Source organism: Anopheles moucheti, chromosome 3 (assembly GCF_943734755.1).
Source record: "Anopheles moucheti chromosome 3, idAnoMoucSN_F20_07, whole genome shotgun sequence".
Taxonomy (NCBI): domain Eukaryota; kingdom Metazoa; phylum Arthropoda; class Insecta; order Diptera; family Culicidae; genus Anopheles; species Anopheles moucheti.
In genome coordinates, this window is record NC_069141.1 from 68,228,827 (window position 1) to 68,242,473 (window position 13,647).

The window sequence follows — 13,647 nt, forward strand, 5'->3', positions numbered from 1 at the left end:
TTTTCGAGAAGCAAACTACCACCCCACCAAGGGGTGGTTGCCTCTAAACAATGCTCAGAACCGTGGCCCTATTGCGTTAGAAGATATTCAATGTGCACTGCTATTGTTGCGTTCCAGCGTCCACTATACCTGTCGTCTTGAAGGTTGAGCTTCGTAAACCCTTCGGAAAACCACCTCACGGAGCACATCACAGAAAGCCCATGGACATCCAGTCAGAAGAACCACAATCACTGTAAGAATTGGAAGATTACAGCGTTAATGAACATAATTGGTCAACCTTCGGGCATTAGGGCCGCACTGAGCGTTGGGAGGAAATTATCAATCAATCTGATGACGGTGGTCACCTTCCGATCGCTTGGCGTTCGGCAAGCAGAAGGACAATGACAATGCAGCACGGGACGTTCCTAATGGTGTTGCGACTTACTGAAAGCGCACCGTCAATTCGGTCTACATTGTAGCTACACTGTATGCCGAACAGTGTTTTAATTATGAAAACACGAACACACACACACTGCCTGCTAACTCCCTGAAGTTCGTTGACTTAAAGCCACATAAAACATTCCAGAACTGTCGCTGGTATCAATAAATAAAATCCAATTCACGCGTGGGCTGAAGAGTTGGTCGGGTGTGAATGTAAACATCTCGAACTTCTCGAAGACCGGCGAGCAATTCACGCATTTAGGTGCTCCGTGAAACGATACCACTTTTATTGATACTCAAATCGGTGTGTCCACAGTAGGTGCTGCTTAATGCTTACATGCCATCCCGAATCATCTCCCCCGTACAACGCGGGAATACCATTCGAAATTATCCGTTTTTTCCTCTCTCTCTCTCTCTCTTTGTTATGGATCCCGTTCCATGCTTCCCACTGCGTGGTATAAGATCCGGTCCAGCATAAACCAACGCTCGTATTAGCTTCCACCAGTTAACGATGGGTTTTCGTTGCATTATATCAACCGTGCTGCAATAAACTTGATCCCCCGAACAATCGATCGGGACACCCGGTAGCAGGGGATCGCACCTTCCAGCTTTAACGCCCACTGCTCAGATGTTGGGTAGCACCGGGACCAGGTCCACCTCAAAAAAAAAAAACGGACCGCCACGAAATATCTCCCGATCGCACTTTGATCATGCGCTCGTCTCCAGACGCGGTGGTTAAAAGCTTCTTATTTTTGTTCGCTTTTTTTTTTAAGTAACTTTATTCCAATTTTATGATTCTCTTTGATGTAGGCAAAAATCAAACGTTTTATTCCCGCCGCGAGATGATATCACATCAACAGCAACGGTGAAAAGCAGAGGTAATATGCTGCCGGCCCATCAACCTTAACCAGGTCGAACTAGCTCCGGGTTTTTTTTTTTGGGAGGCGCGTTGGAGGAGGCACCACACCAAACGCACCCGACGTCGATTGATTTACGCTAAATCGACCTCCTCAAATCGACGCGGCCTTCAGAGAGATGTTTTTGCACAACCCGCAAGCTAACGAGGCCGCACGGAGGACCACAAACAAAGCAACAACATCAACAAATCTTCCCCCGAAATAAAAACCGAGGGCTTACGGGCGGATGTACAGAAATGTATTCGAAATGGCTAGCCAGCTAACGGAGCAGGGCGTTGAAAATGATAGCGCGCGTGCCTTTCGTACACAATGCCGAAGAATGCCAACCTGGTGCCAACCGGTCTGCATACCTACGTCACTAGCGTTTCGGCACTGATCCGCCATCAATCCGCACACTACCGAGCCGATCGATCGGACGCGTCCAGTTCAGTCCGCGCCAGAATCCGGACGGAAGATTTTCTATCCGCCTAGAAATAAAAAAAAATACCCCAACCCTCGCCCGTTAAATTGAAAGAGAGATCGCAGCTGGTCCGTTCAGTGTAAGAAAAGCGTGCAAGCCGGCGTGCAGGACAGTCCGAACGACGGCGTCTGAGCAAAAACGAATTTGTACAAATATTTATGCAAATGCCGAATAGTTTTTAATAGTGACTGAAAGGAGATATTTTCGCCGTTCTTCTCCTTCCTTAATCTGGCTAATAAATTCGTTTAGGATTTTTATAGTAGCCCGTGCAGCAGACGCTACCCCTCGCTGGAATGGCAGACAGCAGACGGCATTGGGCGACAATCGATAAGTATGCCGGCACGCCGGCGTCAGTATGGCGGATTGTTTTGGTGCAGATGGACGTTCGAGCAGCGTGAAGCGCTTTTAATCATACACACACTTCCTAACAGTAGCGTTTGGTTTGTGAACACCATTACGTATAATTACCCACAGTGAAGAGAGCCTTTTAGCCGATCTTAAGACTCGATCAACCCCCGTCAGTGCTGCCAGCCCTTTTTGATAAACGTGATCATTATTTTATTTTCCTTTGCGAGATGATATATGCGGCCAATGTGAAGTTCAAGATCATCTTCATCCATCACCACACACCTTCGAGGGTGGAACTTCCTAAAGCACTTAGGAGGTGCCATGGAGGTTAGCGACTTCCGGGGATTCCGCTCGATGCGTAGTAAATCCGAACGGTAAAAGTTGTAAACAAAATGGCCAGGCTGGTAAGGCGCAAAACATAACTCACTTTTCGAATGGAAATTTCCACCCAACAACAGTAACAATAGATGGTTTTTTTTAAAAAAAGACCAACATGCCGGGTATGACCTTGCAGAAGAAGCTTGACTACATATTCAAAAGATATATGGTAATGATGGTCAATCTTTGCTGTCAACAGGCGTTTGACCGAGGTGGTTTAGGTACGGTGAGCAGATGAAGCAACAACCTGCCTGGAGTTTGTGCTTGTGCGGAAGAAGAACCTGATAAGGTAAACGTTTGCCCATCAAACGCTGTTGCTGTTGTCAGTATACAAAACCTTGATCTAGTTGGCCAACCTTGCCTTCTTCAAATAACGACGCCATCTTCGCAGGTACCCAAACAACCGTTCCCCTACTCGAGCTCTAAATCTCTATGCTAATGCCCAACAACTCTAAATCTCTGGCCTGATATTTATCTCACAATAAGTTCCCTCAAATGACTTAATTCAACTCCATCCATTGCATCCCTCTGTGCAAATGGTAAATAAAATCCATTACTCATTCCGATTATAGGTTTCTCGACGCTTCTTTCAAATTTTCTCTTCTTGCAGCATCCCTTGGATAACATTCTACTCTTCAGCATCACCAGCGCTGGCTGAAACACTTCCGTATTCACAGGGTCACCTAACTACCGCTTCCTGATTCGCTTGGATCGTCTTCTTACCGTTAAGGAACACGCCTTCCTAATCTCAACACGGCGCAAAATAAAACCTATAAGTTACGAGATTTTAAACTCGATAGTTATACTCTCGCGCTGTACGCCAAGACACCCAGTCCCCATCAGACACAGAATAAACGGAACACATTCATTAGAATACTGTTTTCATCAAAAAAGCATTAACTTCAACAACCACCAAACCTAAACGTTCACAAACGACCCATTTGGGGCACGGTTGAATTCTTAGGTACCTCTCAAGTCTCAAGCCTCCAAGATGATGATTTGCCTCTAGCCCACAGTTAAAACCACATTAAGCCATTTAATAAATGTGGCATCGCGCTTGAAAAATGATCTTCAACTGTTGCATAGGATATGTTTCATTCTATGCGGTTCAAACCAGTTTGTTCCGGTGCTGTAGCAGCTTTTGATTTCATTGGATCTTCCCTGGGCAAAACAAAAAACGAAATCGTTCCAGAAGACCGTGGTTCAAAATGCCTTCGTCTCTTGGAAACTACTATCGAATGTAAATATATCTTGCCGGTGCATTGATAAATATGTGAACACCTACTACGAAGCGGATATTCTGGATCCGTCTAGCAAATTCTCCAACCATCACCGGCATTAAGGCTACCCTTAGTCAGGCAAGGAAAAAAAAAGCTCTTTACTTGACAGCAATCAAACATCAAAAACGACGAACTCATCGTGGGTAATCGTGTTCACCGATTGAACGCTGCCAGTAGCAGAACAGCTTCGAACGGCTCGGTGCCGGAACTGGCCTAATGTTGTTTATTATGGAAGCACATTAAAAGAATGAATTTTTAACAAATCTCCACGCTCTCTAAATGGTTTGGATTTTACTGCTTCCGTTACATTAGCGAGTCAGCTAGTAATGGTTTTGAGAATTCTCCTGAACGATGTGATCTTTCCGTGGTAATACTAATCTCCATAAGGGGCCACAGCCTCACACAGCTTGTTGGCACCTGGTGCACGTGAGTTGCCGAGTTGCTGAGTTCATTTCAATTTTGCTATGCTGCTACTGGGAATCAACTACTGGAAGTCAACCTGCAATTAACATCAATTTGCTCATAAGCTCAATACACCCTGCAGTACATTTTTATTCAAGAGTTCCAACCGTATTACGATCGTAGACGCGTTTCTCATCATAAAAATCATCTTGTAACACAGCCGATGAGACATCTCTAGAATCATGAAGTTTCCTACAGGTGTCTAAAGATAAGCTCCGCTCATCGCCAGTTACAGTTCCATTTTACACGGCAATTTCGTGGCCAGCAGTAGATTACAATCGGCGTACAGGTGGGGCATTCAGTGGGGGTGTGGGTATATTACGCAAATTGAGATAGGTCAACCGTAGGCTTTACTCCACCACCACCACCACCACAGCTGCACACGGTGCTACTAAAGTTCCCACATCGAAGGCTAAGCACGTTCCAGCGAACACAACAATCAATCAAACATCGGTGTGTCTGGCAACACGTCTAGCGCTTCTTAGAACGCTCGCTGAGTGAAGCTACTCGCCCCAAAACTTCCCCCCAACGGTGCACGGTGCCATCACACAAACACACAGATAACGCGCTCCAGCTGCCTAACAACATCCGCATCGTGCAGCTACTGAAAGCTGCGTTATACTCCCTATTTTAAGTACATTCGCTAGCTCCCGAACGAAAACTCACCTGTGACGATCGTTACCCAGTGAGGCCGTATTGTATAATCCGAATAATTCACCCCAACCTTTCTCGTGCGGGTTGTACGGGCAAGCGGCAGGCTGGAATTCCAAAAATGTTGACGTCCCATCCTGGACGCCGATCGCCGGCTCCATACTGACGCTGTCGCTTATCATCATCCCGAGCGTTGCCATTACGGCTCCACGCTCGCGTGTGCATGTGTGGTTGCAAGTCTGCTCATTTGAATAACAAGAAAATTTTTATGGTAATCACTAATTCAACACGCGGGTCTACCCAACCAGCGCGTCCGAAATTCTCTTCGCCCAACAGAAAAAAATATCACCCATCACCCCAAGATTGGCGAAAACCCCCAAACGGCACATGGACATTTTGGGGAGGCAGGCCGGCATTCTGTTTGCTTTGTGGGGTTGTGCGAGTCTATGTGTGTGTGTGTGTGTGTGTATTGCTCTTCTTCCTCTTGACACCTGGACTTCTAGACAAGCGGCGGAACCGATATCTGCACTGTGTTGGGGGAAAAGCCGCCCCCTTAATCTCGCGAGATGATCATGCAAGATGCTGCTGCGGGGATCGCAATGTGTTTCTCTTTCCTCTGCGGCTCTTGTTTTGGGACCCGCGTAAATGGGCCTGCCTAAACATCGAAAATGCGACTTTTAGCATTTCGGTTGTCGGTGGTTCATTGTTCGTCGTCCAGCGTGGTACACAGTGCGCGGGGATTTGGCGATCGTCAGTGGAAGCGTTGAAGAAATTCCAACGATCAAGGCCGTTCACTAATATATGGCCTAGGTTGTTTCGCCATTGGCCAAGCCGCGCAAAAATGGCCAAGCAGCCAGGAGAGCTGAAGAACACTAGGCGGAATGTTAACGCTTCTTCGCTGTGGCTGTTGGTGTGCCTTATTATAGCCTTTGGTTAGCTTCAGCATACACTTTTCACTCCCATTTCCCTCCCGACGTTCATTTTAATTACACCTTCACGCAGGCAAAAGCGTGTCATAAACACAGACTCACCGATCGTGTTTGCTTTTTATGGGAAACTTTGCAAATTCCCAGACCATCTTCAAACCGAAGTACGGAGAAGAGGGCAAAATGGCGCCAGCTGTTTAGCATCCTACAGCTTCTGTTTTTGTTCTTAACCACCGGCTATAAACACTCTAAATCTATCTTCGCCTGATCGTTCAACCGTTTCGTGATAATAGGCTCCCGCTTCAATCTTCCTTCCACTTCGACAGGCCCGACCGAACCGGAGGTGAGAAATTCCTTCCCTCCGAAAGACAAGGGGACGTTCGAAAATAACATTCGCTTAAAATGCTACCAACATTTTTAGAGCCACAATCCATGTGGCATGGGTAAATGCTATCTAACGCAGCGGCTCACGATCACGATCTCACTAATTTGAGTCTAAAATGTCAATCCCATCCACAATTCACCCATACCACACATGCCGTGTATCTGCTCGCTGTAGAATTTCCAATTAAACCCGACCAGCATCTTCTTGGTGAGGAGGAAACGGTTTGATCCATCCCAGAACCAAGTCCGTCCTCTCCAGCGGTACGGTCTGGGCATCGCATCGCGGTGGTGTTGGTTGTTGTTTTCCTCCATTTTTTAGCGACTGTCGCCAAAAACCCGAATCAGGTATGGCGCCATAACCCGGATCGAAATTTTTGTGTCTGTGTCACCCGCATTCGCATCCATCTTCAGCCCGTGTCCGTGCCCTCGTCTGCTTGAATGTCAATGCTTTGTTTGTGCGTACGATACCATGCGCACCGACCAAAGCTCATCATCACCGTCTTCTGCCGGTGATCCGATCCGTTTTGATTCGATCGATCGTGTTGTTTATGATCCCGAGAGGGCCGATCGGTTTGGACTTTACGAGCATGGTGCTAGTCGAAACGGTAAAGTATTTAATACCATGCTAAACTAATTAAACGCTACAATCGAGTTGCCAATAGCGGCCAGAACAAATTACCTAACCGGGGCCAGGTTCGACGGAACGAATTGATGGGGCAAATCCAAAGACACGCGCGAATGTGATGACAAATGTGGTGCCTAATGAAGTACAATAAATTGATAATCGCAGCGTGGTAAAGTGGTCGCGTAGTCTGTAGAACTGAGTTTACTGTAGCACCGTCGATCAATAGCTGATTAGAAGGTAGCGTCTACAGCGAATTCTAACGATCCCTCTCAACCATCTTCGGATCTTGCCGGGAGCCATACGGAATCTTCATCTTTCTACCACCTTTTTGCCGCTGGGCTGTTGTCTCATTTTAATAGTGGATATAACAAAAAATATATCTTCTAAGGCTTGCCCCACCCGGATCATTCTGTATTCCCACCTAACGACCGATCGAAATCGCCTAGGCAAGAAAACCAGAATTTCGAACGTCCTTGGTGACCTTTTCAACGGTCGCATCCGCGAACTCGCTAAGGTCGCATTCTTCTTCTCGCGCTCGTATCCGCATATGCTCACAGTAGGCATGCTGGTGCGATGTAAACCGGTTATCTGCCGAATGCTGGCGGCCGGTAAGGGAAGAATTCGAGATTCGACAGCAGAGGGATGATCAAGGAGGTGCACTTCAATCTACCAGAACGCAGAAAGTTTACTCAGGCTGCACAAAAAAACACTATATTTTAAACCTTTTCTAATTTAAAAATCTTATAGCAACAATATTAGCACAATTACAGTACATTACATTACAAAACATTACAATCAGTACATTTATTATAGTTTATTTCAGTCTTTAAAATTAACGCAAAAGTTTCATTATCGCCTGTGTGTCTTGAGCACTGTTTATCCAGCTCAATAAAACGTTATTTACGTTATTTAGTGCTCGTAATTTAGTTTTACATTACTTGTAAATTGTAATGCCATAGTTTATTATGACCGTGGCACGGGAAACAATTAGCTCATAGTCAAACGGTGCTCATATTCGCGAGAGATAGAAAGAGATACACTCTCACTATCGGACGCATCTGGACAAATCTCGTGACATTTCGTAACGAACAGCATAACCGCTAAACGTATGGTTATAAACAGAACGGTCACATCGCAGCAAACCAACCGTCAAACTGATGCACGTATTTTCTAGACGTCGACTGTCAAATTGTTCTGGACGGTTCCCACCTCTCCGTTCGCAGTGCTAAAAATCTCCCTTGTGCGCCGCCATTTTAGCGAAATTTGTTCCTCGTTTTCGACCAAGTCGATTGTGAAAATTACTCGGAAGTGAGAGAAAAGAACGCAGATCGCCACCCAGCAGGACAGGAAGACCAAGTACGGTGTGACTCAACAATGGTGAAGGAAACGGGATTCTACGATGTGCTCGGCGTGAAACCTGGCTGCTCCCAGGAGGACCTGAAAAAGGCGTACAGAAAGCTCGCGATGAAGTACCATCCGGACAAAAACCCGAACGAGGGTGAGCGCTTTAAGCAAATTTCGATGGCGTACGAGGTACTCTCGGACCCGGAAAAGAAAGCCATCTATGACGAGGGTGGCGAGGCAGCCATCAAGCAGGGTGGTGCGGGCGGTGCGGGAGGTTTCCACAGCCCGATGGACATCTTCGACGTGCTGATCAACGGTGGTATGGGTAGCCGAAGGGAGCAACGTGGGCAGGATTTGGTGCATCGGTTGCTCGTGACGCTAGAGGAGCTGTACAGCGGCGCAACCCGGAAGTTGTCACTGCAAAAGAGTGTTATCTGTGATGGGTGCGATGGTATCGGTGGCAAGAAGGGTACCGTGCACAAGTGTACTCCCTGCAACGGAACGGGCATTGTGACCAAGGTGCACCACATCATGCCCGGATTCATGCAGCATAACAAAGTACCGTGCCGTGCCTGCCAGGGACAGGGCGAAGTGTTCGACGAGAAACATAAATGCAAAAAGTGCGAAGGCCAGAAAAAGGTGCGCGACAAGAAGATTCTGGACGTGCACATCGAGAAAGGTATGCGCAACGGACAGAAGCTCGTTTTCAGCGGCGAAGGTGACCAGGAGCCTGGTCTACAGCCGGGCGATATTGTGATAACGCTGGCGGAGAAAAGCCATCCGGTGTATAAGCGATCGGGCAAGGATTTGCTGATGGAGATGCGGTTGGAACTGGCGGAGGCATTGTGTGGCTTCCAGAAGGTGATTACTACGCTGGACAAGCGAAGCCTCGTCATCACCTCGCTGCCCGGGGAGGTCATCAAGCATTCGGCCATCAAGTGCATCATGGACGAGGGTATGCCGCAGTGGAAGAATCCGTTCGAGAAGGGACGGCTCATCATCCAGTTCCGGGTCGTGTTTCCGGACTCGCTGCCGGGCGACGCAGCCAAGCTGCTGGAACAATGCCTACCGCCGAAACCAGCCGAAGAGATCCCGCAGGACGTGGAAATGGTCGAGCTGGTCGAGCTGGATCCAGAACAGGATTCTCGCAACCAGTACAAGAACGCGTACGAAGAGGACGAGGACGAAGGTGGCACTCCGGGCGTACGGATTCAGCAGTGTGCCACGAGCTAAATTTCTCTCCTCGAACCTCTTCCCCCATTAACGTCGCGACGTGGCTCTAGGTGTTGTTAGTGTGGCTGGTGTGTTGCATCATTATACGGCGCTTTTCAGTATACCGTACGATAGCGCGCGCGTTGTGTGTTTTCTAAACATGCACGTGTATCCTGATGCATCACAACGGAATCGAAGTAGGGAGTAAACTGTGCGACGACAGCACGGGTAATTGAACAGCACGTATTGAAAATATGAAGTAATAAGATGAACAAATTGTCAGTTTACTGTCCAGCAGTTGTTAAACCACCCATACCGAGGGACAAGAAAAAGGGCAAACACTCACACACATGCAAAACCAACCAGAACTACGCAGCAGTGTACGGTGCGTTTGGGCTCGTATTCCTTGCGCGGAATTCATTACAATAAATTATTAGCACATCTATCCGGATTAAAGGTAACACACTTAACTCAACCAAACAAAATCCCAACTGCGAACTTACTGCAAAACAAATGAGAACCAAACCGGGCAGGAGCACGAACCGAAAGCAAGGGAATATGCTACTAGTGGGTGATATTTAGGGAAAACCACGGGGACGGATTACTGGAGCAGAAGGGGAATAAGGATGGTCAAGGTGGGAATTGCTTCGCTTTAAGCCAAATCGTTGGGGATATCTAGAACAAAACCGCGCGAATGAAGACTACATTATCCCGTTTCCTTTTCTGGCAAGATATGCACCGTACCGTGTGTAACGTTATCTCCGCAAGTAGACACCATTTTTTCGCTTTAACCCCACTGATCTGCACCCGTTCCTAAGACTCGGTAGGCTATGATATGAACCAGCAAGACATGTAACAATATTCGAATGGTAATGTGTAACCGGTGATGCAGGGCAAGATACGAAACGAAAGTGCTACTACTATTCCGGAGATTATTTATACTCCATCCGACCTTGACCTTCCTACGTTTCCCAGCCCTACTGGCTCTTTCCGCCTTTTCCTCAAGAGGTTTATTTTGACCAGGGCTAACATTATGTTTTAAAGCTAGATTCATTTCGATTCCTCCCTGCAGCTGATAGTTTTTGAGAGCGCGTGTGTAAAATAGGTACATATTCGAAAATTTCCCTGTACGTGTTTCATATGAACGGAACGAAATAAAATTTCATGTAGCAAAAAAAATACTTCTCATGTACATATCTGTGCGTACCACCGAATGCTCCATCCATTTGCTGCTTAGTCATCGTGAGTTTGCCTCGCATGACGGCTCAACGTTGCGGGTAAGTAATTTTTTCACCCTGTGGTGATATAACGTTGCAACAACGCTGCACCTGCTGTCGTCATGAATGTTGCTTTCTTATTTCTTTCACAACCGCTATGTTGTTTCGGAATGTGAAGCAAACCAAGTGCTGCTGCATTATATTTTAAGCAGGAAGTTAACCTCACTTTCACTACATATTTTATTTGGCTGTTCAACACGAAGCTGAGGAATGCTATCGATTAAACAGTTACACTAGCATACTGGTTAAATACTATTTTAATTGTTTTTTTCTTTTCTTTTATTAGAAAACAAAGACAGAACCAGCAAACTAACGAACAGAACAGTGACGACTAGATATCACTATAGCTTAGATAATAGATCCCCTTTTACGAATCCGTCCGTGCGATCTATCCCGATGTCACTTGGGTTGATCGGTGAGCTTGTGGAGCTGCTGTTGCCTGCTGTTCTGTCGTAAAAATAACAATATCCTTATTGTTATTCATACGAAGGATCCGCTGTCAGGAAACAGCTGCCGTTCCCGTTAGCGTGCCGGTCCACTTCTCGCTCACCGCCCACAACCACTTCGCAACACGATCGTCCTTTGCCTGTTCGGCCACATCCTTCGGTGCACAATCGCTGAAGTATTGTCCGCTGACCTTCTCCAGATCCGGATCGAGCGCCGCGTAGACTGTTGTTTGCGCGCCGTACAGGGGCGATTTCAAGAAGGGCCACACAAACGGTCGTACAAACAGGCCCGAAAACCAGCTATTAAAAATGCCCATATGACGCATCAGCTCCGTATCGACGATGCCCGGATGGAGTGCGTTCACCGTTACACCCGTACCTTCGACGCGACGGGCCAGCTCGCGCATGAACAGCACATTCGCAAGTTTGCTTTGTTCGTAAGCCTTTGCCTCATCATACGACTTGGTGCTGTTCAAATCGTCCAGCGCTATTTGTCCGCGTGTGTGGGCCAAGCTGGACACGACCACAACACGGCTGGGTGCACTCAGCTTTAGCGTATCCAGCAGCAAGTTAGTAAGCAAAAAATGTCCCATATGATTAACGCCAAGCTGCAGCTCGATGCCTTCTTTGGTGAGCGTGCGTGGGCAACGCATCACTCCCGCATTGTTAATGAGAACGTCCAACCGCTGCTGTTCCGCTTTGAATCTACAACAAAGAATTGAAAATTTCGATTTAAATCGATATTGTTACATAATGGCGATTTGTTCTGATTTAGATTTCAAGTTTACTGTTTCACAAACTGTCGGATCGATTGCATCGAGGCTAGGTCACACTCGCGACAGTAAACATGAGGGTTTCTCGTGTCCAGCACAATCTCCTCCCGAGCTTCTTCGCATTTTTGCATATCCCGACACGCCATGTACACATGAGCACCGCGGCGAGCTAAGTAATGGGACGTTTCCTTGCCGATGCCGGTATTTGCACCGGTGACGATGATAACCTTCCCATCAGCTCGTACATTCTTTTCGAAGGCAGCACCCTGCATACGGTCTCTACAATTAAATAATTTGTACTTTATTTACCGACACGCTACAAATTGGAGTTATCCTAGCGATCATACTTACTTCAATATAACGATTCCGCCTAAAAGTGTGCCGATTACACTGCCACCTAAAATTAACTTATTGCGAAAGATAGACATTTTCTTGCTTTTTCGGTAATGCGCTTGTGAGTTACACTCGTTCAACTTTTAATTCATATTTCGGTGATCATAAATTGCACAATTGTGCGACGAAGGTGTGTGAAAATCGATAGTTTTTGTTTACATCTTGTCTATTCGCTGCCCGGCAGTGTTGCCAACCCCGGTTGTTCGTTAAATTACCTTAACGAATGTGTCAACAGCACACTCCTGGTATTTTGAAAACAAAACGCTACGGAAAAAAAATGCGAGGCGAGGCAAACCGTTTCAAACATCGGAAATCAATTGTAAATCGTTGTTGTATGGAATCGGAGCCATTGCAAACATTTATAAGTTTTCAACGGAGACCTTCTCATCGATGCAATTTTGACCGAAACGAACTTCGTTAGCTATGGTGCAAGATTATGAAACGACGATAACAACCGTCTTAGCGCTGTTTGAACACTATGTATTTACCATTGATACACTTTTTGGTTCTTTCTAACCCTGTACAAATGCTAGTTTCTTCTTAGCTACACCGTATCTGCTTTACCATCTAAATGCACAATTGCAATGCATATGCAGGTGGTATAGTTATAGATCTCTCTCCCTTTCAATAGCGCTGCTTAAGATGATGCTCTGCTTTGCAGAACTTTTCGCATGCTGGAGAACATATTTGGCAAGATTGCTACATGCTTGTCAACGCATTTGATAGCACACCTTTCGAACTCGGCTGTGTATTTAGCAATATCACCTTCCGATGGATTCGACCCCATCTAAAAAGAAGTAAGTAGTAAGTATAAGTAGTATAGGAACCCACCGACAAAAGAACGGTCTTCAGATGCGGTTCATCCTTTCAATCCGTACCTTGTCCTTGATTGTATCATTGCAATCCATTACACAACGCTGCAGGCGACTATTGAAGGAGTTTATTTCCGTTTCCACATGTTGTTGGGCACGTTGAGCGGGAATAGAGCATCGCTCGACACACTGCTGCACCGTATCCATCGAGGACGCCGTATCCTTGCAACATCTTGCCGCACAATCGTGCATATCAGCCTTGAAGAGAAGAAGCACTGTTAAAGTCTGCCGGCAAACGGAGGGACAACAACTGTATGAGACATTTACTTGCATTTTACGCAATACATTACGATCAAGATCATCCAGCTGTTTAGTGATCTCCATCTCAATGCGTTGCTTCTGTTGTTCGATCATTTTGCTAGATTTATGTGAAAATAAGCTGTACTGCTTCGCACTATCAACATCCAACAACACAGCGGATTGTAAATTCCGTGTTCGCCTTCAGTTTGAAGTTTATGCTTGCGTCATGATGTAAACAG

At 46.4% G+C, this 13,647-nt stretch overlaps 3 protein-coding genes across 3 annotated transcripts; 1 reads left to right on the forward strand and 2 right to left on the reverse strand.

Annotated features, from left to right (window-relative positions):
- The first annotated feature begins 8,048 nt into the window (after positions 1-8,048).
- Positions 8,049-10,578, forward strand: LOC128302531 (dnaJ homolog subfamily A member 1-like). The gene has a single exon (XM_053039372.1). It carries the CDS (start codon positions 8,226-8,228, stop codon positions 9,426-9,428), a length of 1,203 nt encoding a protein of 400 aa, XP_052895332.1. The 5' UTR covers positions 8,049-8,225; the 3' UTR covers positions 9,429-10,578.
- A 298-nt stretch (positions 10,579-10,876) lies between these two features.
- LOC128302088 (retinol dehydrogenase 13-like) lies at positions 10,877-12,575 on the reverse strand. Its single transcript, XM_053038813.1, has 3 exons — positions 12,255-12,575; positions 11,919-12,182; positions 10,877-11,835 (listed from the first exon to the last, which is right to left on the reverse strand). The coding sequence occupies exons 1-3, from the start codon at positions 12,329-12,331 to the stop codon at positions 11,184-11,186; spliced, it is 993 nt and encodes a 330-aa protein (XP_052894773.1). The 5' UTR covers positions 12,332-12,575; the 3' UTR covers positions 10,877-11,183.
- A 135-nt stretch (positions 12,576-12,710) lies between these two features.
- On the reverse strand, positions 12,711-13,600 carry LOC128304333 (protein FAM136A). The gene is made up of 3 exons (XM_053041511.1): positions 13,436-13,600; positions 13,175-13,366; positions 12,711-13,083 (listed from the first exon to the last, which is right to left on the reverse strand). The coding sequence occupies exons 1-3, from the start codon at positions 13,520-13,522 to the stop codon at positions 12,934-12,936; spliced, it is 429 nt and encodes a 142-aa protein (XP_052897471.1). The 5' UTR covers positions 13,523-13,600; the 3' UTR covers positions 12,711-12,933.
- Between the last annotated feature and the right edge of the window lie 47 nt (positions 13,601-13,647).